Below are 27798 nucleotides of genomic sequence, written 5' to 3' on the forward strand. Positions count from 1 at the left end.
AGTAGTTATATTCTTGTACATAGGGGCAGTATTATAGTAGTTATATTCTTGTACATAGGGGGCAGCATTATAGTAGTTATATTCTTGTACATAGGGGGCAGCATTATAGTAGTTATATTCTTGTACATAGGAGGCAGTATTATAGTAGTTATATTCTTGTACATAGGGGACAGTATTATAGTAGTTATATTCTTGTACATAGGAGCAGTATTATAGTAGTTATATTCTTGTACATAGGGGGCAGTATTATAGTAGTTATATTCTTGTACATAGGAGGCAGTATTATAGTAGTTATATTCTTGTACATAGGGGGCAGTATTATACTAGTTATATTCTTGTACACAGGAGCAGTATTATAGTAGTTATATTCTTGTACACAGGAGCAGTATTATAGTAGTTATATTCTTGTACATAGGGGACAGTATTATAGTAGTTATAGTCTTGTACATAGGGGACAGTATTATAGTAGTTATAGTCTTGTACATAGGGAGCAGTATTATAGTAGTTATATTCTTATACATAGGGAGCAGTATTATAGTAGTTATATTCTTTTACATAGGAGGCAGTATTATAGTAGTTATATTCTTGTACATAGGGGGCAGTATTAGAGTAGTTATATTCTTGTACACAGGAGCAGTATTATAGTAGTTATATTCTTGTACATAGGAGCAGTATTATAGTAGTTATATTCTTGTACATAGGGGGCAGCATTATAGTAGTTATATTCTTGTACATAGGGGGCAGTATTATAGTAGTTATATTCTTGTAAATAGGAGGCAGTATTATAGTAGTTATATTCTTGTACATAGGGGGCAGTATTATAGTAGTTATATTCTTGTACACAGGAGCAGTATTATAGTAGTTATATTCTTGTACATAGGGGGCAGTATTATAGTAGTTATATTCTTGTATATAGGGGCAGTATTATAGTAGTTATATTCTTGTACATAGGAGGCAGTATTATAGTAGTTATATTCTTGTACATAGGGGGCAGTATTATAGTAGTTATATTCTTGTATATAGGGGCAGTATTATAGTAGTTATATTCTTGTACATAGGGGGCATTATTATAGTAGTTATATTCTTGTACATAGGAGGCAGTATTATAGTAGTTATATTCTTGTACATAGGGGGCAGTATTATAGTAGTTATATTCTTGTACATAGGGGGCAGCATTATAGTAGTTATATTCTTGTACATAGGGGGCAGCATTATAGTAGTTATATTCTTGTACATAGGAGGCAGTATTATAGTAGTTATATTCTTGTACATAGGGGGCAGTATTATAGTAGTTATATTCTTGTACATAGGGGGCAGTATTATAGTAGTTATAGTCTTGTACATAGGGGGCAGTATTATAGTAGTTATATTCTTGAACATAGGGGGCAGTATTATAGTAGTTATATTCTTGTACATAGGGGGCAGTATTATAGTAGTTATATTCTTGTACATAGGGGGCAGTATTATAGTAGTTATATTCTTGTACATAGGAGGCAGTATTATAGTAGTTATATTCTTGTACATAGGAGACAGTATTATAGTAGTTATATCCTTGTACATAGGAGGTAGTATTATAGTAGTTATATTCTTGTACATAGGAAGCAGTATTATAGTAGTTATATTCTTGTACATAGGAGGCAGTATTATAGTAGTTATATTCTTGTACATAGGGGCAGTATTATAGTAGTTATATTCTTGTACATAGGGGGCAGCATTATAGTAGTTATATTCTTGTACATAGGGGGCAGCATTATAGTAGTTATATTCTTGTACATAGGAGGCAGTATTATAGTAGTTATATTCTTGTACATAGGGGACAGTATTATAGTAGTTATATTCTTGAACATAGGGGGCAGTATTATAGTAGTTATAGTCTTGTACATAGGGGGCAGTATTACAGTAGTTATATTCTTGTACATAGGGGGCAGTATTATAGTAGTTATAGTCTTGTACATAGGGGGCAGTATTATAGTAGTTATATTCTTGTTCATAGGAAGCAGTATTATAGTAGTTCTATCTATCTATCTATCTATATATATATATATATATATAAAGACGAAAGCCCTCACTGACTGACTGGCCAAAAGTTCTCCAACTTCCTGATGTCGAAGAAACATGAAATTTGGCACACGCATAGATTATATCCAAAATAGGAAAAGTTTTTGGGTCCCAACTCGATTATTCAATTCTATGCGCAAAAGAATTAGCGTCCTAATTTTACGTACGGAATCTAATTCTCTCACTTTCCGGTGTCATAGAAATGTGAAATTTGGCACAAGCATTGATTATGTCATAAATAGGAAAAGTTAATGGGTCTCAACTTGATTTTTCAATTCTATGCGCAAAAGAATTAGTGTCCAAATTTTATGTACGTAATCTAATTCTCTCACTTCCTGATGTCATTGTATATTAAGAAAACGTCACATGGTTACCTCCACGTGGTGTTTCCTGGGTAACGCAGAGAACTATGCAAAATGATGAACATATGTTTTTCCTCAGTATCTCTATAGTAACCACGACTTCATAAGATTTTCCATGTGAACAATAGATAAACACCAGTACCAAATTAACTCGGGCGAAGTCGGGTATATCAGCTAGTTCTTGTACATAGGGAGCAGTATTATAGTAGTTATATTCTTGTACATAGGGGGCAGTATTCTAGTAGTTATATTCTTGTACATAGGGGGCAGTATTATAGTAGTTATATTCTCGTACATAGGGGGCAGTATTAGAGTAGTTATATTCTCGTACATAGGGGGCAGTATTAGAGTAGTTATATTCTCGTACATAGGGGGCAGTATTAGAGTAGTTATATTCTCGTACATAGGGGGCAGTATTAGAGTAGTTATATTCTCGTACATAGGGGGCAGTATTAGAGTAGTTATATTCTCGTACATAGGGGGCAGTATTAGAGTAGTTATATTCTCGTACATAGGGGGCAGTATTAGAGTAGTTATATTCTCGTACATAGGGGGCAGTATTAGAGTAGTTATATTCTCGTACATAGGGGGCAGTATTACAGTAGTTTTATTCTCGTACATAGGGGGCAGTATTATAGTAGTTATATTGTTGTACATAGGGGGCAGTATTAGAGTAGTTATATTCTTGTACATAGCGGGCAGTATTATAGTAGTTATCCTCTTGTACATAGCGGGCAGTATTATAGTAGTTATATTCTTGTACATAGGGAGCAGTATTATACTAGTTATATTCTTGTACACAGGAGCAGTATTATAGTAGTTATATTCTTATACATAGGGAGCAGTATTATAGTAGTTATATTCTTATACATAGGAGGCAGTATTATAGTAGTTATATTCTTGTACATAGGGAGCAGTATTATAGTACCTATATTCTTGTACATAGGGAGCAGTATTATAGTAGTTATATTCTTGTACATAGGGAGCAGTATTATAGTAGTTATATTCTTGTACATAGGGGGCAGTATTATAGTAGTTATATTCTTGTACATAGGGGGCAGTATTATAGTAGTTATATTCTTGTATATAGGGGGCAGTATTATAGTAGTTATATTCTTGTACATAAGGGGCAGTATTATAGTAGTTATATTCTTGTACATAGGGGGCAGTATTATAGTAGTTATATTCTTGTACATAGGGGGCAGTATTATAGTAGTTATATTCTTGTACATAGGGGGCAGTATTATAGTAGTTATATTCTTGTATATAGGGGGCAGTATTATAGTAGTTATATTCTTGTACATAAGGGGCAGTATTATAGTAGTTATATTCTTGTACATAAGGGGCAGTATTATAGTAGTTATATTCTTGTACATAGGGGGCAGTATTATAGTAGTTATATTCTTGTACATAGGGGGCAGTATTATACTAGTTATATTCTTATACATAGTGAGCAGTATTATAGTAGTTATATTCTTTTACATAGGAGCAGCATTATAGTAGTTATATTCTTGTACATAGGGGTGCAGTATTATAGTAGTTATATTCTTGTACATAGGAGGCAGTATTATAGTAGTTATATTCTTGTACATAGGGGGCGGTATTATAGTAGTTATATTCTTGTACATAGGAGGCAGTATTATAGTAGTTATATTCTTGTACATAGGGGGCAGTGTTATAGTAGTTATATTCTTGTACATAGGGGGCAGTTTTTTAGTAGTTATATTCTTGTACATAGGGGGCAGTATTATAGTAGTTATATTCTTGTACATAGGAGGCAGTATTATAGTAGTTATATTCTTGTACATAGGGGGCAGTATTATAGTAGTTATTTCTTGTACATAGGGGGCAGCATTATAGTAGTTATATTCTTGTACATAGGGGGCAGTATTATACTAGTTATATTCTTGTACACAGGAGCAGTATTATAGTAGTTATATTCTTGTACATAGGGGGCAGTATTATAGTAGTTATATTCTTGTACATAGGAGGCAGTATTATAGTAGTTATATTCTTGTACATAGGAGCAGTATTATAGTAGTTATATTCTTGTACATAGGGGGCAGTATTATAGTAGTTATATTCTTGTACATAGGAGGCAGTATTATAGTAGTTATATTCTTGTACATAGGGGGCAGTATTATAGTAGTTATATTCTTGTACATAGGAGGCAGTATTATAGTAGTTATATTCTTGTACATAGGGGGCAGTATTATAGTAGTTATATTCTTGTACATAGGGGGCAGTATTATAGTAGTTATATTCTTGTACATAGGAGGCAGTATTATAGTAGTTATATTCTTGTACATAGGAGGCAGTATTATAGTAGTTATATTCTTGTACACAGGAGGCAGTATTATAGTAGTTATATTCTTGTACATAGGAGCAGTATTATAGTAGTTATATTCTTGTACATAGGGGCAGTATTATAGTAGTTATATTCTTGTACATAGGAGCAGTATTATAATAGTTATATTCTTGTACATTGGGGCAGTATTATAGTAGTTATATTCTTGTACATAGGGGGCAGTATTATAGTAGTTATATTCTTGTACATAGGGAGCAGTATTATAGTAGTTATATTCTTATACATAGGGAGCAGTATTATAGTAGTTATATTCTTTTACATAGGAGGCAGTATTATAGTAGTTATATTCTTGTACACAGGAGCAGTATTATAGTAGTTATATTCTTGTACATAGGAGCAGTATTATAGTAGTTATATTCTTGTACATAGGGGGCAGTATTATAGTAGTTATATTCTTGTAAATAGGAGGCAGTATTATAGTAGTTATATTCTTGTACATAGGGGGCAGTATTATACTAGTTATATTCTTGTACACAGGAGCAGTATTATAGTAGTTATATTCTTGTACATAGGGGGCAGTATTATAGTAGTTATATTCTTGTACATATAGGGGGCAGTATTATAGTAGTTACATTCTTGTACATAGGGGGCAGTATTATAGTAGTTATATTCTTGTAAATAGGAGGCAGTATTATAGTAGTTATATTCTTGTACACAGGAGGCAGTATTATAGTAGTTATATTCTTGTACATAGGGGGCAGTATTATAGTAGTTATATTCTTGTACATAGGAGCAGTATTATAGTAGTTATATTCTTTTACATAGGAGGCAGTATTATAGTAGTTTTCACCATCAAGCATTAAGTTAACATTTCTGTTCAGCCATTTAATTGAAGCCAAATGATAAAACTCAGACCGCTCACTGGGGACGTTTTTCGCTCTACAGAACTCTGCACTAAGAGATTCAAGCAGTTTTATATTGTTTTATTTTTTTGTCCTTAAGAAAATATCGATGGGTTTTCTGTTACAAACGGCACAAAGTTTAGTAAAACAAAATCACTGGAAACCAATGAGAGGAGAATCAATAAAAGTGTTATAAAACCAGCAATAAATAAATGTCTGTCCAGAGGAAAAAAACGAGCCCCCAGCGAGGCGACTCGGTCATAACGGCAGCCGGAACTTGGCCAGTAACGAGAGGTGATCCGAAGAGTTTCTTTCATTAGGAAGTCCGTTAACGCTCCACAGATCCTTCGCAGTGAGCAGCGCCAGCCGTCCGAGGAGCTGCAGCCCGTTGCAGGGGGCGTCCGAGCCTGAAAGGTAGCAGAAACGGCAGTTAGTGACCATGTGACACGGACACCGCAGAGCTCTCGCTGCGCTTTTCTTTGCCTCGTACGTGTGAAGCAGGCGGCGATGGACGCCTCATAGTGTCACCGACAGATGGCTATTAAAGCCTGCGGCTGATTGGCGCCACCATTAGGGACCACCGGCATCTTATACTGCGCTCCGTCCGCAGGTTCGTGTCTGGATCCACGTTATTCTTGTGGCAGAAATGCCGTAAACAAATGGAATCCGGATGAATCTTATTAGTCTCCGTTGCCAACGGAAGTCTACGGGTTTCTGGTGATCCAGATGTAAACCTGGAGACGAGATGTGAGGCTCCATCACTCATAGGCCATAATGCCTTTAACACCTTCCTGACCCACATGTACTGAGGGCATAGAAAGCAGGTCATAGCGCGTGCCGTGTATGGAGCCGAACCAACGCCATCCACCGTGACAGCCGCCATCACAAAGAACCCAACGCTGTCAACCCTTCAGTTCTGACAGCAGCATTTACATGTCCCCATCGGCCCTCCCCCATAAGATGGCGGGGGTGCTGCCCGGGTGTCAGGGCTGCCATGTATATCTGCCTGTCGAGGATCTGTCATAGGGAGCCTGTTAGGACCCGGTATAATGCAATACCAGATTACTGCGATCATCAGACCGTTTATACATTACCGTGAAGTCAGACGCCTCGGAGGACTAAAAAGTAGAAGAGGTTTTCATTATCATAATAAATATTATAAGTTACATAAAAAACCTTTTCCAGTCAACAAAAGCGCTACAAACCGGCATCGCTGCATCCGTGAGGGCATCAGATCATCAGTGCCACACGGTCCACAGAGATATAGACCCTGCGGTGGCACCAATACCAACTACGGGCCGCAGCAACGAAGAACAAAGTTATAGGAAGTCGCAAGATGGACGACGAGGGGGGGGAGGGAGGAGGAGGACGAGGACGAGGAGTGTTCATTGAAAAAATTAAATAAAATCCTTTTTAAAGCATTACTACGTAACAGAAACCCCCTGATAGACACGGCTGAGCTCAGCACCGCTGATCAGCGACTTAGGGAGGTTCTGTTCTTCCAGCAGCGCCACATGCTGCAGTTCTCCTGGCAGTGAGCCTGATCCAGCAGCACCAATCACCATACAACTCTTCCTGTCATTCCCAGGAGGGGGGCGTCCTGACCTTATGGGGGTGCCCTGATGTTCTATCGGGCTGGTACTGGCAGAATCTGCAGTGCACCAGGGACTCGTCTCTGGTTTCTCATCGGTGTCCGCCTGGACAAGCTTAGCCTTAACTTTCTCTACTACAGGCCTGATTTTATGTAATGCTAATGGGGTCTTCGCTGGGTGGGCACTGCCATCATGGCTTTAACATGGACATGCGGAACATTGGGGCGTGGTACAAAATATCCAAGCGCCACCCGGCCCCGATGCTCGGCTTCTTTACTAGCCCCATACATAATATGTCTGTGATTGCCCATGCTTCCTTGGGGGGCACATTTGTGGGGTTTTGTGAGATGAAAGTCAGGGCATAGAACTTACTTTGGGTAACAATGTGGGCAATAAAGTCCCGTCCTCCGAGTTCCGGGTAAAGTCAGGGGTCTGAAGTTTTCTGGGGTAATCCACTGAGCATCAGATGGATTGGGGTCCTCTGAATTAGTCCTTGAGCGCCCTCCCGTGGGTACAGGGGGTTCAGACTAGCTTGATAATGGCAGTAAAGTGGGGGTCATCCTCCCTAGCATAGCCGACTCAGGTGCCTCCTCCACAGTAAGCCTGCCGCAGGACGTACGATGGACAGATACATTTATTGGGTGGGTGACGGGAGGTCGGGGTTAGGAACTAATACTGACAGGATGAGCCACTACACCAAATACACGGACGGCTCGCACTTCACCGATATACTGATGGCACCACACAGTCGCCGACCACTAGATAGATTTCTTCTCTTTTTTGGACACACTTATCTTCTCGGTCCTCTTTGTCCACCCACTGATGACACACTGCGGTGGTTGTAGAGAGCTTGCACTGTAAACATCGTGAACTTGGCCTGCTGCGTTCTGATTGGTCAGTCAGTACTAACTGACCAATCACAGTGATCGCTGGGGCAGGACCGCTGTGATTGGTCCCCCAGTTGCAAGTAGAGATAGACCCGTTAGCTGGGGAGTAAAGCATTGAAGCAACAGGAGAATAGCCCGTAGTTCCAACACATTGATCGAAAGAGTCAACCACCTTACTTCAACAGCGTACCCCCCATCCCTAGACGAGTAGGCTGGCATCCATGATGAGTACCTGTCAGTGGAGAGTCCGAAAAGAACACCCCAGGGGGACACGTAGAGTCCAGCCACCAGATGAAGGCAGATCCAATGATGGAGAGGCCGCATGTTTGTCCCATTGAGAGAGAATGTCCCCTTCCGGAGAGGCCGGGCGTAAAAATGGCCGAATGGAATCACCTAAGCAGTCGACACGCGAGCCAATAGCCTGATGGCATCTAGGGAGGCTTCACACAAATTTTCCCACCTAGTGTATCTGCTGTACTATGTCTACTGGAGAAGAGCCAGAAAGAATGCCACAACATAGTTGTTTAGCCTATTCAGTGGTAGCCTACTGACCCAAGACAGGGTGCAGTGCCAAACCCACAGCCTCAAAGGCAATTTGGTTAGGAATTCCAGTTTTTGTTGCGTAAAAGGACGAGGCACCTACAACATTTTTTCGATAAATGGGACAATAGGGAAGACGACAGCTTCTTAAGGGCTCTACCCACTAGCGATATTTTTCCCTGCAATGCGAGAGCGATGATTAGGAAACCAATGAAACCATTGATGAATGGCTGTGTGCTGCCTGTGATTGGCTGACCGCTCAGCCAATCTGCACAGCCCTTTCAGGAGGCGGGGATTTTTAAATCCCCGCCTGCTGAACGAGCCTCACAGCAGTTTCGGGGAGCCAGCCGAAGTACGCGCCTGAGCGGCGGATGGGCAAGTATATAAATTTTTGTTTTTTCACCAGCTAGGGATGCCCTTCAAGCCCTTCCCTGAAAATTATCGCTGAGGGGATTGCCTGCAACCCACTGCTGTCAATGGGGCCGCTGGAGAGCTGACCCCATTGAAAAGCAATGGGATAGCATGCTGCACTTCTACCACAGCTGTGTCAGAATTCCGGGATATACTCCTTCTTTCAATGGGGCTGGCGCTGCTGCCACCAGCCCCATTGTGAGCATTTAGTGGTATTGCAGCGTTTTCTTTACACTGCGAAGCGTGTCTTTTCACTCGCTTTCGCAGCGCAAGAAAAAAAAAAAAGCTAGTGAGTAGGCACCCCAACTAAGTCTTCCGGAAGATGATACTTGATGTCCAAAAGCTTTCGTTTGGAGAAGTGTTTGTCGGGAAGGTTGCATTCTTTACTAAGACCTCCTCGAATTCTGAATGAGAAGGGAAGACCTTTGGAGAATACGTGGGGCGTCTGACAATCACCTGGGAGACACCACTAGTCTCAGCATGCCATGGTAAGAAAGCTGTGACCATTACAGGATGCAGAGGACCTAGCGGTAGGCCTTGAGAGCAAGAGAAGTCGGGATCCAATAGGAATCTTGGTGCGCAAGAGGGCGATTGGAGGGAGGGAAAGAAAAAGGTTTCCCCTAGCCCAGCAAGCCTCATTGGAGAAAGAGGGCAGCTTGTCCCAGCCTCCTGCATGTCAGAGTGACCCAATGAGGCCAAAGCCAGGGCCTAAATAAGTGAATATACCCGTGGGGTAGGAGAGTGCTGCGGGAGGCAAGGCCACCAGCAGCCGAAGACCCGCGGAAGGAAGAAGCGGCAGCCGCCGCCAGCATCCCGCGGACTGCAGTGCAGCGCTGGGCGCGTGGCACATGCTGCGAGAATGGAGAAGGATCCGGCGCTGCTGTGACACCTCCACCCCCCAGAGCTGCGCCCACAGGGATGGAGGAAGAAAAGGAGCCAGCGGTGGAGTGGAAGACCAGCACCCTAAGGCGGGCACACCTAAGAAAAGGGACTCCACAGTGTTTGGACCACGGTCGCTCTCTCCCCACTCCTCAGACGGGAACACTGCAGTGGTTCCCAAAAAGAGGAGGGAAAGGTGAAAAAAGAATCATCTGTGCCCCCTAAGGTATGAAGGTCTCCGTAGGGAGGGAGCAGGGGAATGGACGTCCCATCTGTGGGTGTGTCACCAAAACAAAGCTCAAGAGCGCAAAATCCCCATCTTCCAAGGATCCAGATGGCAACCAATACGTTCGCCAATGCCCCACAAACTGAGCAAGTGGTGACAAGCTTATTTAGGATTTGTGACTATCTGGTGCCCTGTATATGCAGCAGAGCGTGGGGGGTGCTGTACATGCGGGGGAAAGGGGCACGTACGATAGCGGCTGCAGACAGCGTACATTTCCTTGGTAACTGCAGCCTGCCAATGTGACGAGTGGTCACGTTTTCCCGAGAATTGCTGGGATGAACCTAGAAGCACAGATGCAGCCTGGGAATTAGCGCTATTACCTAAATGTTACCGGCGCCCGTGTACTAGTGCCTAAGGCTGCAGTTACACAAGTGGAATAGCGGTAATTGCTGGGCTGCGCCAGCGATACTCAGGAAAGCACGTCTGCTAGCGGCAGCCGCTAACACTTGTGTAATAGAAGGAGTCGGGGAGAATGAATGTAACTACTCTGCGCCGGGAGGTCCAGGAAGGACACCGTAAGCCTAATACAAGTTATAGGCCACATTTATAGCCCACGGCTAGGAAGGGATTCTGGCGAACGAACGTAGTGTTATGTCCTACGGATGGTGAGGGCTCAGGAGTCGAGTCGGCACCATCTTCAGCCACACAGCGGGTCCTGCTCCTCGCGGCGCAGCCAACAACGCTCATGTCAGTGGTGCACAGGACAACATTGCTCCTACCTGGCCGCCTGAAGACGTCATCGTTTGCAGCGGAGTAGAAGATGTAATCCACAGTGATGGCCGACCTGGAGTGACAAGTTGTGATCTCAGGCATTCCGGTGTCGGGGAAGTAGTGGGAGTACACAGACGACAGCCGGAACGGATGCTGCAAACTAGACTCCGCCCTGAGCCAAAAAGGAGAAAATGTATTACAGAGATCCTTCTGTTTAATAATAATCATCTTTATTTGTATAGCGCCAACTTATTCCGCAGCGCTTAACTTTATTGCCACCTTCATCACCAAAAGACACAGGCCAAAGTGAGAGAGGGTGGGGCTTAACATTTTACTGCCGTCATCCCTTAGTAGTAACAGCCCACACCCCCTTCGCCTCAGTGGCTCCAGTAGTAAAAGCCCCCCTTCCCAGTAGTAACATCCCCCCCTCTCAGTGGCCCCAGTAGCTATAGCCCCCCCCCCCCTCACAGTAGCAACAGCCCCCACCCGTCTCAGTGGGCCTATTAACAGTAGCCCCTCCCCCCTCCCAGTGGCAATAGCCCTCAACCCCCACCCACCCACCCTCAGTGGACCCAGCAGTAATAGCCTCCCCCCACACCCCCTGTGGCCTCAGTAGTAACAGCCCCCCCCTTCAATGGCCCCAGTAGTAACAGCCCCCCCCGCCTTCATAGCCCCAGTAGTAATAGTCCCCCCCCGCCTTCATAGCCCCAGTAGTAACAGTCCCCCCCGCCTTCATAGCCCCAGTAGTAACAGTCCCCCCCGCCTTCATAGCCCCAGTAGTAACAGTCCCCCCCGCCTTCATAGCCCCAGTAGTAACAGTCCCCCCGCCTTCATAGCCCCAGTAGTAACAGTCCCCCCCGCCTTCATAGCCCCAGTAGTAACAGTCCCCCCCGCCTTCATAGCCCCAGTAGTAACAGTCCCCCCCGCCTTCATAGCCCCAGTAGTAACAGTCCCCCCCGCCTTCATAGCCCCAGTAGTAACAGTCCCCCCCGCCTTCATAGCCCCAGTAGTAACAGTCCCCCCCGCCTTCATAGCCCCAGTAGTAACAGTCCCCCCGCCTTCATAGCCCCAGTAGTAACAGCCCCTTCAATGGCCCCAGTGCATATATTTATATTACTCCCCAAATGCACATCATTCGCAACCTGATTGGTTGTTTGGGTTGGCCGATTCACGGTGATTGGTTGTTTGGGTTGGCCGATTCACGGTGATTGGTTGTTTGGGTTGGCCGATTCACGGTGATTGGTTGTTTGGGTTGGCCGATTCACGGTGATTGGTTGTTTGGGTTGGCCGATTCACGGTGATTGGTTGTTTGGGTTGGCCGATTCACGGTGATTGGTTGTTTGGGTTGGCCGATTCACGGTGATTGGTTGTTTGGGTTGGCCGATTCACGGTGATTGGTTGTTTGGGTTGGCCGATTCACGGTGATTGGTTGTTTGGGTTGGCCGATTCACGGTGATTGGTTGTTTGGGTTGGCCGATTCACGGTGATTGGATGTTTAAGTTGGCTCGTGTAGAAGTGGAGAGTAAGAGGCTAATATGTGGCCCAATGGCCACAGCCCCCCCCCGCCTTCAATGGCCCCAGTGGCCACAACCCCCGTGGCCCCTCCTTCAATGGCCCCGCCTCTCCTCCAATGGCCCGCCCCTCCAATGGCCCCCAGTGGCCCCCCCCCTCCAATGGCCCCCAGTGGCCCCCCCCCTCCAATGGCCCCCAGTGGCCCCCCCCCTCCAATGGCCCCCAGTGGCCCTCCCCCTCCAATGGCCAGAGTGCCCCCCCCCCTCCAATAGCCCCCCCCTCCAATGGCCCCAGTAGCAACAGCCCCTCCCCCCCTCCAATGGCCCCAGTAGCAACAGCCCCTCCCCCCCTCCAATGGCCCCAGTAGCAACAGCCCCTCCCCCCCTCCAATGGCCCCAGTAGCAACAGCCCCTCCCCCCCTCCAATGGCCCCAGTAGCAACAGCCCCTCCCCCCCTCCAATGGCCCCAGTAGCAACAGCCCCTCCCCCCCTCCAATGGCCCCAGTAGCAACAGCCCCTCCCCCCCTCCAATGGCCCCAGTAGTAACAGCGCCCCCCCCCCTCAATGGCCCCAGTAATAATAACGCCCCCCCCTCAATGGCCCCAGTAATAATAGCGCCCCCCCCCCTCAATGGCCCCAGTAATAATAGCGCCCCCCCCCTCAATGGCCCCAGTAATAGCGCCCCCCCCCTCAATGGCCCCAGTAATAATAGCGCCCCCCCCCTCAATGGCCCCAGTAATAATAGCGCCCCCCCCTCAATGGCCCCAGTAATAATAGCGCCCCCCCCCTCAATGGCCCCAGTAATAATAGCGCCCCCCCCCTCAATGGCCCCAGTAATAATAGCGCCCCCCCCCTCAATGGCCCCAGTAATAATAGCGCCCCCCCCCTCAATGGCCCCAGTAATAATAGCGCCCCCCCCCCTCAATGGCCCCAGTAATAATAGCGCCCCCCCCCCTCAATGGCCCCAGTAATAATAGCGCCCCCCCCCTCAATGGCCCCAGTAATAATAGCGCCCCCCCCCTCAATGGCCCCAGTAATAATAGCGCCCCCCCCCCCCAATGGCCCCAGTAATAATAGCGCCCCCCCCCCCCCAATGGCCCCAGTAATAATAGCGCCCCCCCCCCCCAATGGCCCCAGTAATAATAGCGCCCCCCCCCCCCCAATGGCCCCAGTAATAATAGCGCCCCCCCCCCCCAATGGCCCCAGTAATAATAGCGCCCCCCCCCCAATGGCCCCAGTAATAATAGCGCCCCCCCCCCCCAATGGCCCCAGTAATAATAGCGCCCCCCCCCCCCTCAATGGCCCCAGTAATAATAGCGCCCCCCCCCTCAATGGCCCCAGTAATAATAGCGCCCCCCCCTCAATGGCCCCAGTAATAATAGCGCCCCCCCCCTCAATGGCCCCAGTAATAATAGCGCCCCCCCCCTCAATGGCCCCAGTAATAATAGCGCCCCCCCCCTCAATGGCCCCAGTAATAATAGCGCCCCCCCCCTCAATGGCCCCAGTAATAATAGCGCCCCCCCCCCTCAATGGCCCCAGTAATAATAGCGCCCCCCCCCCCTCAATGGCCTTAGTAATAATAGCGCCCCCCCCCCTCAATGGCCCCAGTAATAATAGCGCCCCCCCCCTCAATGGCCCCAGTAATAATAGCGCCCCCCCCCCCCTCAATGGCCCCAGTAATAATAGCGCCCCCCCCCCCCAATGGCCCCAGTAATAATAGCGCCCCCCCCCCCCCAATGGCCCCAGTAATAATAGCGCCCCCCCCCCCCAATGGCCCCAGTAATAATAGCGCCCCCCCCCCCCCAATGGCCCCAGTAATAATAGCGCCCCCCCCCCAATGGCCCCAGTAATAATAGCGCCCCCCCCCAATGGCCCCAGTAATAATAGCGCCCCCCCCCCCCTCAATGGCCCCAGTAATAATAGCGCCCCCCCCCCTCAATGGCCCCAGTAATAATAGCGCCCCCCCCCCTCAATGGCCCCAGTAATAATAGCGCCCCCCTTGTAGGGATGCTGCCCAATCAGGTTTACTGCCCATTAATATGGCTGCTAAGAAATAAATTACTGGCAGCGGGCTATAGGCTGCAGGATCAGACTGTTACCATGGAGACACATCGGTCTCTCCAGGAGCTGGAGACCTAGAAGGTGAAGCAAAATACCTTCTGTCAGATTCCTCCGTCTTCTCTTTGTCTTCTTCCTTCAAAGTCCTCTCTGATAAAAAGATTAAATGTTACACGTTGCGGTACGGGAGTCGAGTCATACACACGGGGGGGAGGGGGACGGGACACGGGCATCAAGTCATACACACGGGGGGGAGACGGGACGGACACGGGTGTCAAGTCACACACGGGGGGGGGGGGGGGGGGGACGGACACGGGTGTCAAGTCACACACGGGGGGGACGGGCGTCAAGTCATACACACGGGGCGGGCGTCAAGTCATACACACGGAGGGGGGGACGGGCGTCAAGTCATACACGGGGGGGGGGGACACGAGCGTCAAGTCATACACACGGGGCGGGCGTCAAGTCATACACACGGAGGGGGACACGGGCGTCAAGTCATACACACGGGGGGGGCACACAGGGGCGTCAAGTCATACACACGGAGGGGGACACGGGCGTCAAGTCATACACACGGAGGGGGACACGGGCGTCAAGTCATACACACGGACGGGGACACGGGCGTCAAGTCATACACACGGAGGGGGACACGGGCGTCAAGTCATACACCTGGGGGGGGGGGAGGTCGGGGGACGACGACGGGCGTCGAGTCATACACGCGGGACGGGCGTCAAGTCATACACACGGAGGGGGACACGGGCGTCAAGTCATACACACGGGGGGTAGGGGGACGGGCGTCAAGTCATACACACGGGGAAGGGCGTCAAGTCATACACACTGCCCCGCTTCCCTATCGAGCGCCGCGGGCGCGAGAGTAGGGGGCCGCTGCCCCGCTTCCCTATCGGGCGCGACAGTAGGGGGCCGCTGCCCCGCTTCCCTATCGGGCGCGACAGTAGGGGGCCGCTGCCCCGCTTCCCTATCGGGCGCGACAGTAGGGGGCCGCTGCCCCGCTTCCCTATCGGGCGCGACAGTAGGGGGCCGCTGCCCCGCTTCCCTATCGGGCGCGACAGTAGGGGGCCGCTGCCCCGCTTCCCTATCGAGCGCCGCGGGCGCGACAGTAGGGGGCCGCTGCCCCGCTTCCCTATCGGGCGCGACAGTAGGGGGCCGCTGCCCCGCTTCCCTATCGAGCGCCGCGGGCGCGACAGTAGGGGGCCGCTGCCCCGCTTCCCTATCGGGCGCGACAGTAGGGGGCCGCTGCCCCGCTTCCCTATCGAGCGCCGCGGGCGCGACAGTAGGGGGCCGCTGCCCCGCTTCCCTATAGGGCGCCGCACTACTTCTCTACAGACGGCCGCAGGCACAACTGTTCCCATATTACAGCTTATTAAGAGGTATTGGAAGTGGTTCCCCTGATCTCAATGGGAAGCCTCAAGTCACATGGTACGCGAGAGCCATGCCATGTATTCAATGTCCCGCTGGAGACAACGGGCGATACGTTCCGAGGAACGCAAAAAAATAGACCATGTAGAACGGTCTTCCCTCGCAGCATCACGTCGGCCATGTGTACGAACCCATCCAAAAGAACGAGGTTCATATTCATGTGAGTCTTGTGCATCGCACTAACTTCGCGGCGAGATTCTCGGCCGTGTGAATCCGGCCTCACGGCTCGATCTCCGCCTCTAGGAGGGAGTGGGGGGGGGGGGGGGGGTCGCAGATACATTGTGCCGATAATCCGATTGTATGATGCAAACACAGGATTACGGATGAAGGAGTGCAGTCAGCAGCGCCGGCGAACGCATCATCATCATCATACCTGGCAGCGCCGGAGATTCATACACGCACTTCTGGTTGATGCCCAGACTCCTCGGCCATATTGGAATAGACAGAAGCCGTTGTCCTCTGAAGGGCGGCTCTTGGCCCGACACCTAAAGAAAAGGATGCAGCAGTTGGGAGATCTTGTGATAACAACCCTACAAGCCCCTGAAGGGGGGTCCCCGCCTTTTGGATGGGCATCGGCTCTGGGGGGGGGGGGTTAGTCTCATCTGCACTCCACTGCAAACAGTGTGTTGGAGGGGAAGGTTTCTGCAGCAAGCTGCCTCCCAGTCCGGTCTGCACAGCCCCCTCCCCTGGTCATGGGTAGTAGTGCCATGATACACTATCAGTGCCCAATAAGCGGGGTTTGGGCCTCTCAAACACCTTCAGTTCACCAAAATGAAGTGGTCAAAGTTAAAAGGAAAGCACTGCACCCCTACGGCTCCACGCCACATGGCTCGCTACTGACTACAATAGGCCCTCCAGAAAACAAGTAAAGCACAGCTGACAAGACCCCGAGGAGCAGCGCCCCCTTCCAGTGAAGTGATTGCAGCGCTCAGGCCACCAGCAATCAGACATTACAAGGGGGTTTATCACCAATCCACAGGATGGGAAGGGCTCACTGCCGAGACCTCCTCTAATCTCAAGAACGGGGTCTTGTGTTCCCCACGAGATGAGGAGGAGCAGCGGCTGAGCAGTCTCAGTACTGTTCCATTTATTTCAAGGTGGGTGCCAGGAGCAGCCGAGCGCGTGCCCTCGCCCATCACGGTGGGGTCTGCCCTGTGGACAGCTGGTAACGCAGGATTCTGGGACAAGCGCTAGCATTCGGCCACCACTCAGTTATTACCTTCCCTATGGTCATTCCCTCATAGTCAAGCGTTCCTTTCTTTATAAAGCGATGAAGCGGTGATCCCGGCACAGAATTGAAGTCGCCGCATAAGACGATGGGGCACAGCCTGGCATCCTGTACGTGTGCCACCTCCGTCATCTCTGCCAGAAGGATGGCCAGCTGGGTGAGCTTGATGTCTCCTCTCCGCGGGTTGTACAGGAGATGGGTGTTCGCCACACAGACGGTCGGGACATCTCCTCCTCCGGTTTTAGGCTGCAGCATCAGCACCAAACCCACGTTGTCCCGATCTAGAAGGGCGATGTGGCGTCTGAAGTATTCCACCGGCTTCGCCAGCTTCAAGTTAAATTTATCAGATTTGAAGCAAATGGCGCAGCCGTCGGGTTTACTGCCCGTGCGGGACTTGTATTCACAGGCGTATCCTGGAAGAGAGAGAGGTTATCAGCAATAGAGGCTTCTAAAGCACAAGTACCAGGCGCCCGTTATACGCCCAGCAGATCCACCGGGCTGTTCACGGACGTACAACGCCACTGCTGGCGGCGCTAGATCACTCGCATGTATGATGGAAACGCATCTTCTAGCGGAAGAATTAACCCTTTGAGTGGCGCGCCGGGACGAGCTCCACTGCCCATAGCGATATAGCCTAGAAGATTTCCGGGCTATGTTTCACTATGGGAACTGCAGAGCACAATGCCACAAGCTGTGGCAGTGTGCTCTGCCTGCACAGACCCACACAGAGCAGTGCAGGACTTGGCAAAGAAGCAAGGAGACATTACCGATCTGCCAGCAATCTCCAGCTTCTATTTTCAAAGTCCTGCACTGCTTTGTTTACAGGTTGTTATGGAGACCATCGGCTTGTCAGAAGCCAGCTGATGGTCTCTGTGGCAGGGAGAGCTGGTGCTTGGCTGTCAGAGGATAGCCAGGCACCAGCTCTTACAGCAGAGAATGGAGAAAACCTCAGATCTCTACTGTGTTAACCCTTTGCATGCCGCGGTCTATGTGACTGCAGCATGTAAAGGGCTGTCACCATCGGACCCCCGGAATGTGATCAGGGAGTCCTGATGGGTCCCTGTGGAAGTCCCCTAAAGGGACAAAAAAAAAAAAAAATGAAAAAAATAAAATAAAAAAACACTTCTCTGTTTACTTTGTACAAAATGTAAAATACAATCACACATGTGGTATCCGTGCGTCATAATGACGCAGAGAAGTTATTACATTATTTAACCCCTTAATGACACGACCCCTTTTTTTCTTATTTCCCCATTTCTTTTTTTCCTCCCCCTCTAAAAAAATCCTAACTCCTTTATTTCTCCATCGCCGTCGCTGTATGAGGCTTGTTGTTGTTTTTTGCGGGATGAGTTGTATTTTTCAGCGGTGCTATTTAATGTACCATATAATGTGCTGAAAAACTTTTACAAAATTCTAAGTGGAGATAAAAATGGAAAAAAAATGACATTCCGCCATCTTTCAGTGCGTTCTGTTTGTATGGCGCACAAACTGCAACATAAACGACCTGATAACTTTATTCTCTGGGTCGGTGCGATTGCTGCGATTCTAAACTTGGAGAGGTTTTTTGCTGTAATACTTGTATTTTTTTCAAAGACATTTAATTTTTTACAATTATTTTCTGCTGCATCTTCTGCGCACAATGACTTATTTTCCCGCCGCCGTCGTTGTGCGCGGCTCATTTTTTGCGGGACGTCCTGTAGTTTATGTTGGTACCAATCCGGAATACATGCGACTTTTTGATCGCTTTTTATTGTGTTTTTTCTGGGATACAGGGTGACTGAAAAAGTGCATTTGTGGCGTTTTATTTTTTTTTTTTTGGACTACGTTCACCCTGCGGGGTAAATAATGCGCCACTTTGATAGATTGGACTTTTACGGACGCGGCGAGACCAAATATGTATTTTTATTTTATGATTTAGATTTTTTTATTATAAATACGGCAAAAGGAGGCGACTTAAACTTTTATTACTTTTTTTTTAAGTGTAAAAAAGTCGTGAAAAAGAAAAAAAACTCTTACAACTTGATATTGGCATAATCGTGCTGGCCTGCAGAAGGACTTTAATATATTATTTATACTGCTCAGAGAATGCTGGGAAAAATAAAAAACAGCCAGAATTACAGATTTTGTTAATTTTACATGTTCCAAAAAATGAGATAAATGAAGACTAGAGTTCATCCTGCAAAAAACAAGGCCTTCTGGGGCTTTGGTAATGGGAAATAACATGAATACGGCTCTTGGAATGCGGCGACACAAAAGCAAACCTTTAAGAAAAAAAAAGTTTTAAATGTACAAAAATAGCAAAACATAAAAAAACTGTATAAACCTGATATCACCGGAATCATGATGACTCAGAGAATAACGTCATCGCACTATTTATTCTGCACGCTGAACGCCTGAAAAAATGAAATCCAAAAACTAACGGCAGAATTCCTTTTTTCCCCCAATCTCCCTACAAATATTTTTACAAAAGTTCTGCAATACATTATATATAGCCAAAAAGGATGCCCTCAAAAAGTACAACTTGTCCCACAAAAAACAAGCCCTCATACGGCCGTGTCAGTGGGGAAATGAAGAAGTTATGGCTCTGGGAACGAGACTGCAAAATGAGTTGAAATTAAATAATTGGAGCATTTAAAGAACCTGCCCTGGTGGGTACGACAGGGGGAAGAAACCCGACACTGAAGGGGTTAAAGAACCTGCCCTGGTGGGTACGACAGGGGGAAGAAACCCGACACTGAAGGGGTTAAAGAACCTGCCCTGGTGGGTACGACAGGGGGAAGAAACCCGACACTGAAGGGGTTAAAGAACCTGCCCTGGTGGGTACGACAGGGGGAAGAAACCCGACACTGAAGGGGTTAAAGAACCTGCCCTGGTGGGTACGACAGGGGGAAGAAACCCGCCACTGAAGGGGTTAAAGAACCTGCCCTGGTGGGTACGACAGGGGGAAGAAACCCGACACTGAAGGGGTTAAAGAACCTGCCCTGGTGGGTACGACAGGGGGAAGAAACCCGACACTGAAGGGGTTAAAGAACCTGCCCTGGTGGGTACGACAGGGGGAAGAAACCCGACACTGAAGGGGTTAAAGAACCTGCCCTGGTGGGTACGACAGGGGGAAGAAACCCGCCACTGAAGGGGTTAAAAAAACCTGCCCTGGTGGGTACGACAGGGGGAAGAAACCCGACACTGAAGGGGTTAAAGAACCTGCCCTGGTGGGTCTGACAGGGGGGTAAAAACCCACCACTCAAGGGGTTAAGAAGCTGTTTTGCATGAGAACTCTGGCCACCCATGTCGATGGCAGTGTTCGGTATCCAAAGCAATATGCAATGTCAGACACAGCCTGTGGACAAGGGTGGCGCTGTCAGGCTCAGGTGATGGAACCCTCAGCCGTGGATGCCCCCCATAGACTGCCATTGTAAGAACAAGGTGTAGCGCCCGGCATAACACAGCGCCCACCCCTCTACTATTCCATGTGGTAAAAACACGAACCACGATGGAATCCACCGGGATCAAGGGGTCAAGTTGGCTTCCATCAGGGTGATTGGAGGTCTGCGGTGCCCCCTGGGCATTCAGGAAATGTTCACTCAAAGGGCAGTGGACGCTCCATCCCATACAAGTCATTTAACGGCTCCAAGCTAGCGGCCCCCAGAGCCGGCCCCGTCCGGCCCCCAGCCCCTAGAGCCGGCCCCCAGCCCCTAGAGCCGGCCCCCAGCGCCGGCCCCGTCCGGCCCCCAGCCCCGTCCGGCCCCCAGCGCCGGCCCCCAGCGCCGGCCCCGTCCGGCCCCCAGCCCCCAGCGCCGGCCCCGTCCGGCCCCCAGCCCCCAGCGCCGGCCCCGTCCGGCCCCCAGCGCCGGCCCCGTCCGGCCCCCAGCGCCGGCCCCGTCCGGCCCCCAGCGCCGGCCCCGTCCGGCCCCCAGCGCCGGCCCCGTCCGGCCCCCAGCGCCGGCCCCGTCCGGCCCCCAGCGCCGGCCCCGTCCGGCCCCCAGCGCCGGCCCCGTCCGGCCCCCAGAGCCGGCCCCGTCCGGCCCCCAGAGCCGGCCCCGTCCGGCCCCCAGAGCCGGCCCCGTCCGGCCCCCAGAGCCGGCCCCGTCCGGCCCCCAGAGCCGGCCCCGTCCGGCCCCCAGAGCCGGCCCCGTCCGGCCCCCAGAGCCGGCCCCGTCCGGCCCCCAGAGCCGGCCCCGTCCGGCCCCCAGAGCCGGCCCCGTCCGGCCCCCAGAGCCGGCCCCGTCCGGCCCCGTCCGGCCCCCAGAGCCGGCCCCGTCCGGCCCCCAGCCCCTAGAGCCGGCCCCGTCCGGCCCCCAGCCCCTAGAGCCGGCCCCGTCCGGCCCCCAGCCCCTAGAGCCGGCCCCGTCCGGCCCCCAGCCCCTAGAGCCGGCCCCGTCCGGCCCCCAGCCCCTAGAGCCGGCCCCGTCCGGCCCCCAGCCCCTAGAGCCGGCCCCGTCCGGCCCCCAGCCCCTAGAGCCGGCCCCCAGCCCCTAGAGCCGGCCCCGTCCGGCCCCCAGCCCCTAGAGCCGGCCCCGTCCGGCCCCCAGCCCCTAGAGCCGGCCCCGTCCGGCTTACCTCCGAGCCGCCGCCGCACACGTTTATTGTTCCTCATTATACTGAGGCACTGTGACAACAGCAGCAGTCAGGGGAGCGGCTTACCGAGCGCCTCCAGCCGGGGCTTCATCTGCTCCTCGTAATGGTCTTCCTGAACTTCTTGTAAACACAGAATCTGAAACAGAAGAGACTTTACAGATTGGAGCTACAGATTCTAAGAGGGTTGTCCTGGATCACAGAAACATGGCTGCCTCCTTCCACACACAGCGCCCCCATCCCTCCGCAGGTGGTGTGTGATATTACAGCTGTGTGCAGTACTGCCATTCTATATGGTGTGTAACCTTACATGGTGGGTGATGACTGCTTCCTGCAGATGTTAGTCAGCTGATCAGCGCCTCCTCGTTTGTAGGCCGATTACACAAAGCAACGATCAGGAACCAACGTGGGCAATCATTGGTCCGTACAAGCCAGCAAAATGGTATCTACAGCCTGCCGTCGCGAGGGCATGCTGGGAGTTGTAGTTTTGACTATAAGCCATAATGCAGTAAGTACAGACCGCTGCCATCCGTCACTAAGGGCATCGGAAGCCACGGCCGGCCAATGTACAGTACACGGGGGTCCTGAGCTGCGGACCCCCTCTATTAACCCTACTGTAAGGCATCTGATGATGGGCTTACATCAGCATTCATCTCCTGCAGCTCCCGGAGGATGTTGGGCAGCCGGTAATTCCAGAACAGGTATGGCCGCCGGCAGTGAGCGTACAGACTGGCGTTGTCCTCCAGCAGGTCTTGGGATAAGATGTTGTAAGACATCACCGTGAAGTCAAACGCCTCCTTAGCGCAGCTCTCCTGGTCATGGTGGCCCAAGTCTTCCCATCTTCTCTTCACCTCGGCTGCGGGATAAAGCATATACGTGTCAGGTGCCGCACAGCGACTAACGACCCCCCCGTACTACCCAACCTCTTCAGGGAGACGAGCGCTCGGCCCCCCCCTGTACTACCCAACCTTTGCAGGGAGACGAGCGCTCGGCCCCCCCTGTACTACCCAACCTCTGCAGGGAGACGAGCGCTCGGCCCCCCCCGTACTACCCAACCTCTTCAGGGAGACGAGCGCTCGGCCCCCCCTGTACTACCCAACCTCTGCAGGGAGACGAGCGCTCGGCCCCCCCCGTACTACCCAACCTCTGCAGGGAGACGAGCGCTCGGCCCCCCCGTACTACCCAACCTCTTCAGGGAGACAAGCGCTCGGCCCCCCCGTACTACCCAACCTCTGCAGGGAGACGAGCGCTCGGCCCCCCCCTGTACTACCCAACCTCTGCAGGGAGACGAGCGCTCGGCCCCCCCTGTACTACCCAACCTCTGCAGGGAGACGAGCGCTCGGCCCCCCCTGTACTACCCGACCTCTTCAGGGAGACGAGCGCTCGGCCCCCCCTGTACTACCCAACCTCTTCAGGGAGACGAGCGCTCGGCCCCACCCTGTACTACCCGACCTCTTCAGGGAGACGAGCGCTCGGCCCCCCTGTACTACCCAACCTCTTCAGGGAGACGAGCGCTCGGCCCCCCCTGTACTACCCGACCTCTTCAGGGAGACGAGCGCTCGGCCCCCCCTGTACTACCCAACCTCTTCAGGGAGACGAGCGCTCGGCCCCCCCTGTACTACCCAACCTCTTCAGGGAGACGAGCGCTCGGCCCCCCCTGTACTACCCAACCTCTGCAGGGAGACGAGCGCTCGGCCCCCCCTGTACTACCCAACCTCTTCAGGGAGACGAGCGCTCGGCCCCCCCTGTACTACCCAACCTCTGCAGGGAGACGAGCGCTCAGCCCCCCTGTACTACCCAACCTCTTCAGGGAGACGAGCGCTCGGCCCCCCCTGTACTACCCAACCTCTGCAGGGAGACGAGCGCTCGGCCCCCCCTGTACTACCCAACCTCTTCAGGGAGACGAGCGCTCGGCCCCCCCTGTACTACCCAACCTCTTCAGGGAGACGAGCGCTCGGCCCCCCCTGCAAACACGGACTATAAAGGGGGTCTCCGGGGATTAACCAGGTTAGTAAAGCCACACTCGCCTAATGCGATAGTCTGCAGCGACGAGGTCACCGACACCAGGGTCATGTGACTGCTGGAGCCGCCGGTAATCACATGTCACCGTGGCTGCAGGAAGGGTTCCATAGCAGGGGGGCAGTTTGCACCCGGGACGCCCCTTTAATTACTTCTGCTGGCAAGCGTTATACTGAAATAAGAGGGAAGCTTCTAGAACAGATCTGTGACATGGGCGATGCTTGGGAAGGATAGGGGTCTGAACGGGTCCCCCGACGGACGTCCCCCCACCCAAACCCCCCAGCGGCCGTGGACAGGGGCCCCGACGGACGTCCCCCCAAACCCCCCAGCCGCCGTGGACAGGGGCCCCGACGGACGTCCCCCCAAACCCCCCAGCCGCCGTGGACAGGGGCCCCGACGGACGTCCCCCCCAAACCCCCCAGCCGCCGTGGACAGGGGCCCCGACGGACGTCCCCCCCAAACCCCCCAGCCGCCGTGGACAGGGGCCCCGACGGACGTCCCCCCCAAACCCCCCAGCCGCCGTGGACAGGGGCCCCGACGGACGTCCCCCCCAAACCCCCCAGCCGCCGTGGACAGGGCCCCCGACGGACGTCCCCCCCAAACCCCCCAGCCGCCGTGGACAGGGCCCCCGACGGACGTCCCCCCCAAACCCCCCAGCCGCCGTGGACAGGGCCCCCGACGGACGTCCCCCCCAAACCCCCCAGCCGCCGTGGACAGGGCCCCCGACGGACGTCCCCCCCAAACCCCCCAGCCGCCGTGGACAGGGCCCCCGACGGACGTCCCCCCAAACCCCCCAGCCGCCGTGGACAGGGGCCCCGACGGACGTCCCCCCAAACCCCCCAGCGGCCGTGGACAGGGGCCCCGACGGACGTCCCCCCAAACCCCCCAGCGGCCGTGGACAGGGGCCCCGACGGACGTCCCCCCAAACCCCCCAGCCGCCGTGGACAGGGGCCCCGACGGACGTCCCCCCAGACACCCTAGCGGCCGTGGACAGGGGCCCCGACGGACGTCCCCCCAGACACCCTAGCGGCCGTGGACAGGGGCCCCGACGGATGTCCCCCCAAACCCCCCAGCTGCCGTGGACAGGGGCCCTGACGGACGTCCCCCCAAACACCCTAGCGGCCGTGGACAGGGGCCCCGAGAGACGTCCCCCCAAACCCCCCAGCCGCCGTGGACAGGGGCCCCGACGGACGTCCCCCCCAAACCCCCCAGCCGCCGTGGACAGGGGCCCCGACGGACGTCCCCCCAAACCCCCCAGCTGCCGTGGACAGGGGCCCTGATGGATGACCACTGAGGGGGTCGCTCTGCCCTGTTACCAGCAGAGGTGGATGGTGACGGCCTCACCTTTAGCTTCTGTCTGCGGAGCGGCAGGAATGAACGCCTCTGGGGGCCCATGAATGGGTGGGACCCGTAATTCACCCGCTGGGGGGTAGGGGGGTCTCTTGGTCCACGGCGTACGTCCGTGCTCATCCTCCTCCGCACTTTTCTTCCGCTTTCTGTAAGGTTCATCTCCCTTTGCCTCCATATTGAGAGGAGATAAGTGAAGCCAGGAGGCCGGGGCGGGCAGCCAGGGGGGCGGGGCGAGCAACCAGGGGGGCGGGTGGCTGCCCGGGAACGCGGGTCTCGGGGGTCCCTGAGGAGAGCAGCTGCTGAGCGGGAAGTAGGACGCTGACGGGTGATATCCGCTCCACCAGGGGAAGCCCAGGAAGTTCCCGTTCATGTGTAGAGGGTGCGAGTGACGAGCGCGGGCGATACACCTGCCGCCCACCGTCTGCAGCTGATGGGGCAACATCTGATACCTGGGGGGGCAAGAAGATAAGATTAGAGGGCGCTCAGCCAAGACTGCGGCCCACCGAGGACGCGCCGCCGCCGCAGGCACCCCACCGAGGACGCGCCGCCGCCGCAGGCACCCCACCGAGGACGCGCCGCCGCCGCAGGCACCCCACCGAGGACGCGCCGCCGCCGCAGGCACCCCACCGAGGACGCGCCGCCGCCGCAGACACCCCACCGAGGACGCGCCGCCGCCGCAGGCACCCCACCGAGGACGCGCCGCCGCCGCAGGCACCCCACCGAGGACGCGCCGCCGCCGCAGGCACCCCACCGAGGACGCGCCGCCGCCGCAGGCACCCCACCGAGGACGCGCCGCCGCCGCAGGCACCCCACCGAGGACGCGCCGCCGCCGCAGGCACCCCACCGAGGACGCGCCGCCGCCGCAGGCACCCCACCGAGGACGCGCCGCCGCCGCAGGCACCCCACCGAGGACGCGCCGCCGCCGCAGGCACCCCACCGAGGACGCGCCGCCGCCGCAGGCACCCCACCGAGGACGCGCCGCCGCCGCAGGCACCCCACCGAGGACGCGCCGCCGCCGCAGGCACCCCACCGAGGACGCGCCGCCGCCGCAGGCACCCCACCGAGGACGCGCCGCCGCCGCAGGCACCCCACCGAGGACGCGCCGCCGCCGCAGGCACCCCACCGAGGACGCGCCGCCGCCGCAGGCACCCCACCGAGGACGCGCCGCCGCCGCAGGCACCCCACCGAGGACGCGCCGCCGCCGCAGGCACCCCACCGAGGACGCGCCGCCGCCGCAGGCACCCCACCGAGGACGCGCCGCCGCCGCAGGCACCCCACCGAGGACGCGCCGCCGCCGCAGGCACCCCACCGAGGACGCGCCGCCGCCGCAGACACCCCACCGAGGACGCGCCGCCGCCGCAGACACCCCACCGAGGACGCGCCGCCGCCGCAGACACCCCACCGAGGACGCGCCGCCGCCGCAGACACCCCACCGAGGACGCGCCGCCGCCGCAGACACCCCACCGAGGACGCGCCGCCGCCGCAGACACCCCACCGAGGACGCGCCGCCGCCGCAGACACCCCACCGAGGACGCGCCGCCGCCGCAGACACCCCACCGAGGACGCGCCGCCGCCGCAGACACCCCACCGAGGACGCGCCGCCGCCGCAGACACCCCACCGAGGACGCGCCGCAGACACCCCACCGAGGACGCGCCGCCGCAGCCATTACAGTCGCTCCCAGCACCTCCGACACAGATGTTACATGGCGCGCAGTTGGCGCCGATCTGCAGCACATTTCACCCCATGGCGCCGAGGCTGGAAACGCGCAAATCTGGAACTTGGAGCCATTTCACACAAAGATGCGATTGTGATGTGAGAAAAAACGAAATGTCGGCGGACGCGAATGACGAGGCGATGGAGAATAACGGGTGGAATCACCCCAAAACCAGGACCGGCGGCGGAGAGAAACAAGGCGCCTGGCGGACTCACCCGTGTAAACGCGCCCTCACAGCGGCGCCGCCGGGTGTTCGCCCGTCTGTAGGGGGCGCCGCACGCACTACAACACAACACGCGCCCGCTGACCGCCAGCATTATCAGCCGCTGGGAGCAGGACCTGCGGGCGTCCACGGCCCCCTTCTACGGAGCCGCTTCCAAGATGGCGGCGCCTGTGGTGGGAGTCACCCGGACGCCAAGCGTGCCGCAGGAAGCCGAGGGCGCTCCGCCACAGAACGGCCGCCGCAGCGTCCAACAGCAGAGGCGGAGCCTGCGGGCATCAAAGCTCTGCGCCAAAGTGTGCGGCGAACCCCGAAGAGGGATGGCGGCTCCATACATCCAGCTCAGCGGGTCGGAGCGATGGAATAAACCGCACTGCGGCTGCGCTGCATCAGGTGACACATTACGTAGAGCGCCCTCACAGCGCCCGCATCAGGAAGGGGGCAGACCCTCTGCTGGAGCGTGGGGTGGCTGATAACAGGGAACAGTAGATGATGAGGAGGCTCCCTGGCCACTTACTGCCCGCCCACCTACCTGGCCGTTACAGCACGCGGCTCGCAGCTCCGGTCCGGGGGCGGCAGCAGCAGCAGCAGCAGCAGCAGCGCCCACAGTCGGTGGCCATGTCACAGCGCATAGCATGCTGGGAGGAAGCGGCTCTCCGCGCTGATTGGCTAAGCAGCCACGTTGCGGCGCACAGTGCTCACGTGACGTTTGTGTCGAAGGAGACGCTTCCTAATCCACCAATCAAAAGCGA

General features: G+C 53.9%; 1 protein-coding gene across 1 annotated transcript; it reads right to left on the reverse strand.

Annotated features, from left to right (window-relative positions):
• Positions 1–5696: 5696 nt before the first annotated feature.
• On the reverse strand, positions 5697–27661 carry ANGEL2 (angel homolog 2). Its single transcript, XM_066595058.1, has 9 exons — positions 27579–27661; positions 25106–25560; positions 22384–22598; positions 21812–21881; positions 17162–17583; positions 16316–16427; positions 14604–14655; positions 10945–11108; positions 5697–6037 (listed from the first exon to the last, which is right to left on the reverse strand). Exons 2-9 carry the CDS (start codon positions 25551–25553, stop codon positions 5889–5891), a joined length of 1632 nt encoding a protein of 543 aa, XP_066451155.1. The 5' UTR covers positions 25554–25560; positions 27579–27661; the 3' UTR covers positions 5697–5888.
• Positions 27662–27798: the final 137 nt, after the last annotated feature.

Source organism: Eleutherodactylus coqui, chromosome 3 (genome assembly GCF_035609145.1).
Source record: "Eleutherodactylus coqui strain aEleCoq1 chromosome 3, aEleCoq1.hap1, whole genome shotgun sequence".
Classification (NCBI taxonomy): domain Eukaryota; kingdom Metazoa; phylum Chordata; class Amphibia; order Anura; family Eleutherodactylidae; genus Eleutherodactylus; species Eleutherodactylus coqui.

Bases quoted from the DNA above. Each gene is read 5' to 3' on its own strand.
- ANGEL2 (XM_066595058.1), bottom strand. From the start codon at position 25,553: ATGTTGCCCCATCAGCTGCAGACGGTGGGCGGCAGGTGTATCGCCCGC. The intron at 22,599-25,105 runs GTGAGGCCGTCA...TTTATCCCGCAG, and splicing joins TCCGCAGACAGAAGCTAAAG to CCGAGGTGAAGAGAAGATGG. The intron at 21,882-22,383 runs GTAAGCCCATCA...CTTCTGTTTCAG, and splicing joins TGCAGGAGATGAATGCTGAT to ATTCTGTGTTTACAAGAAGT.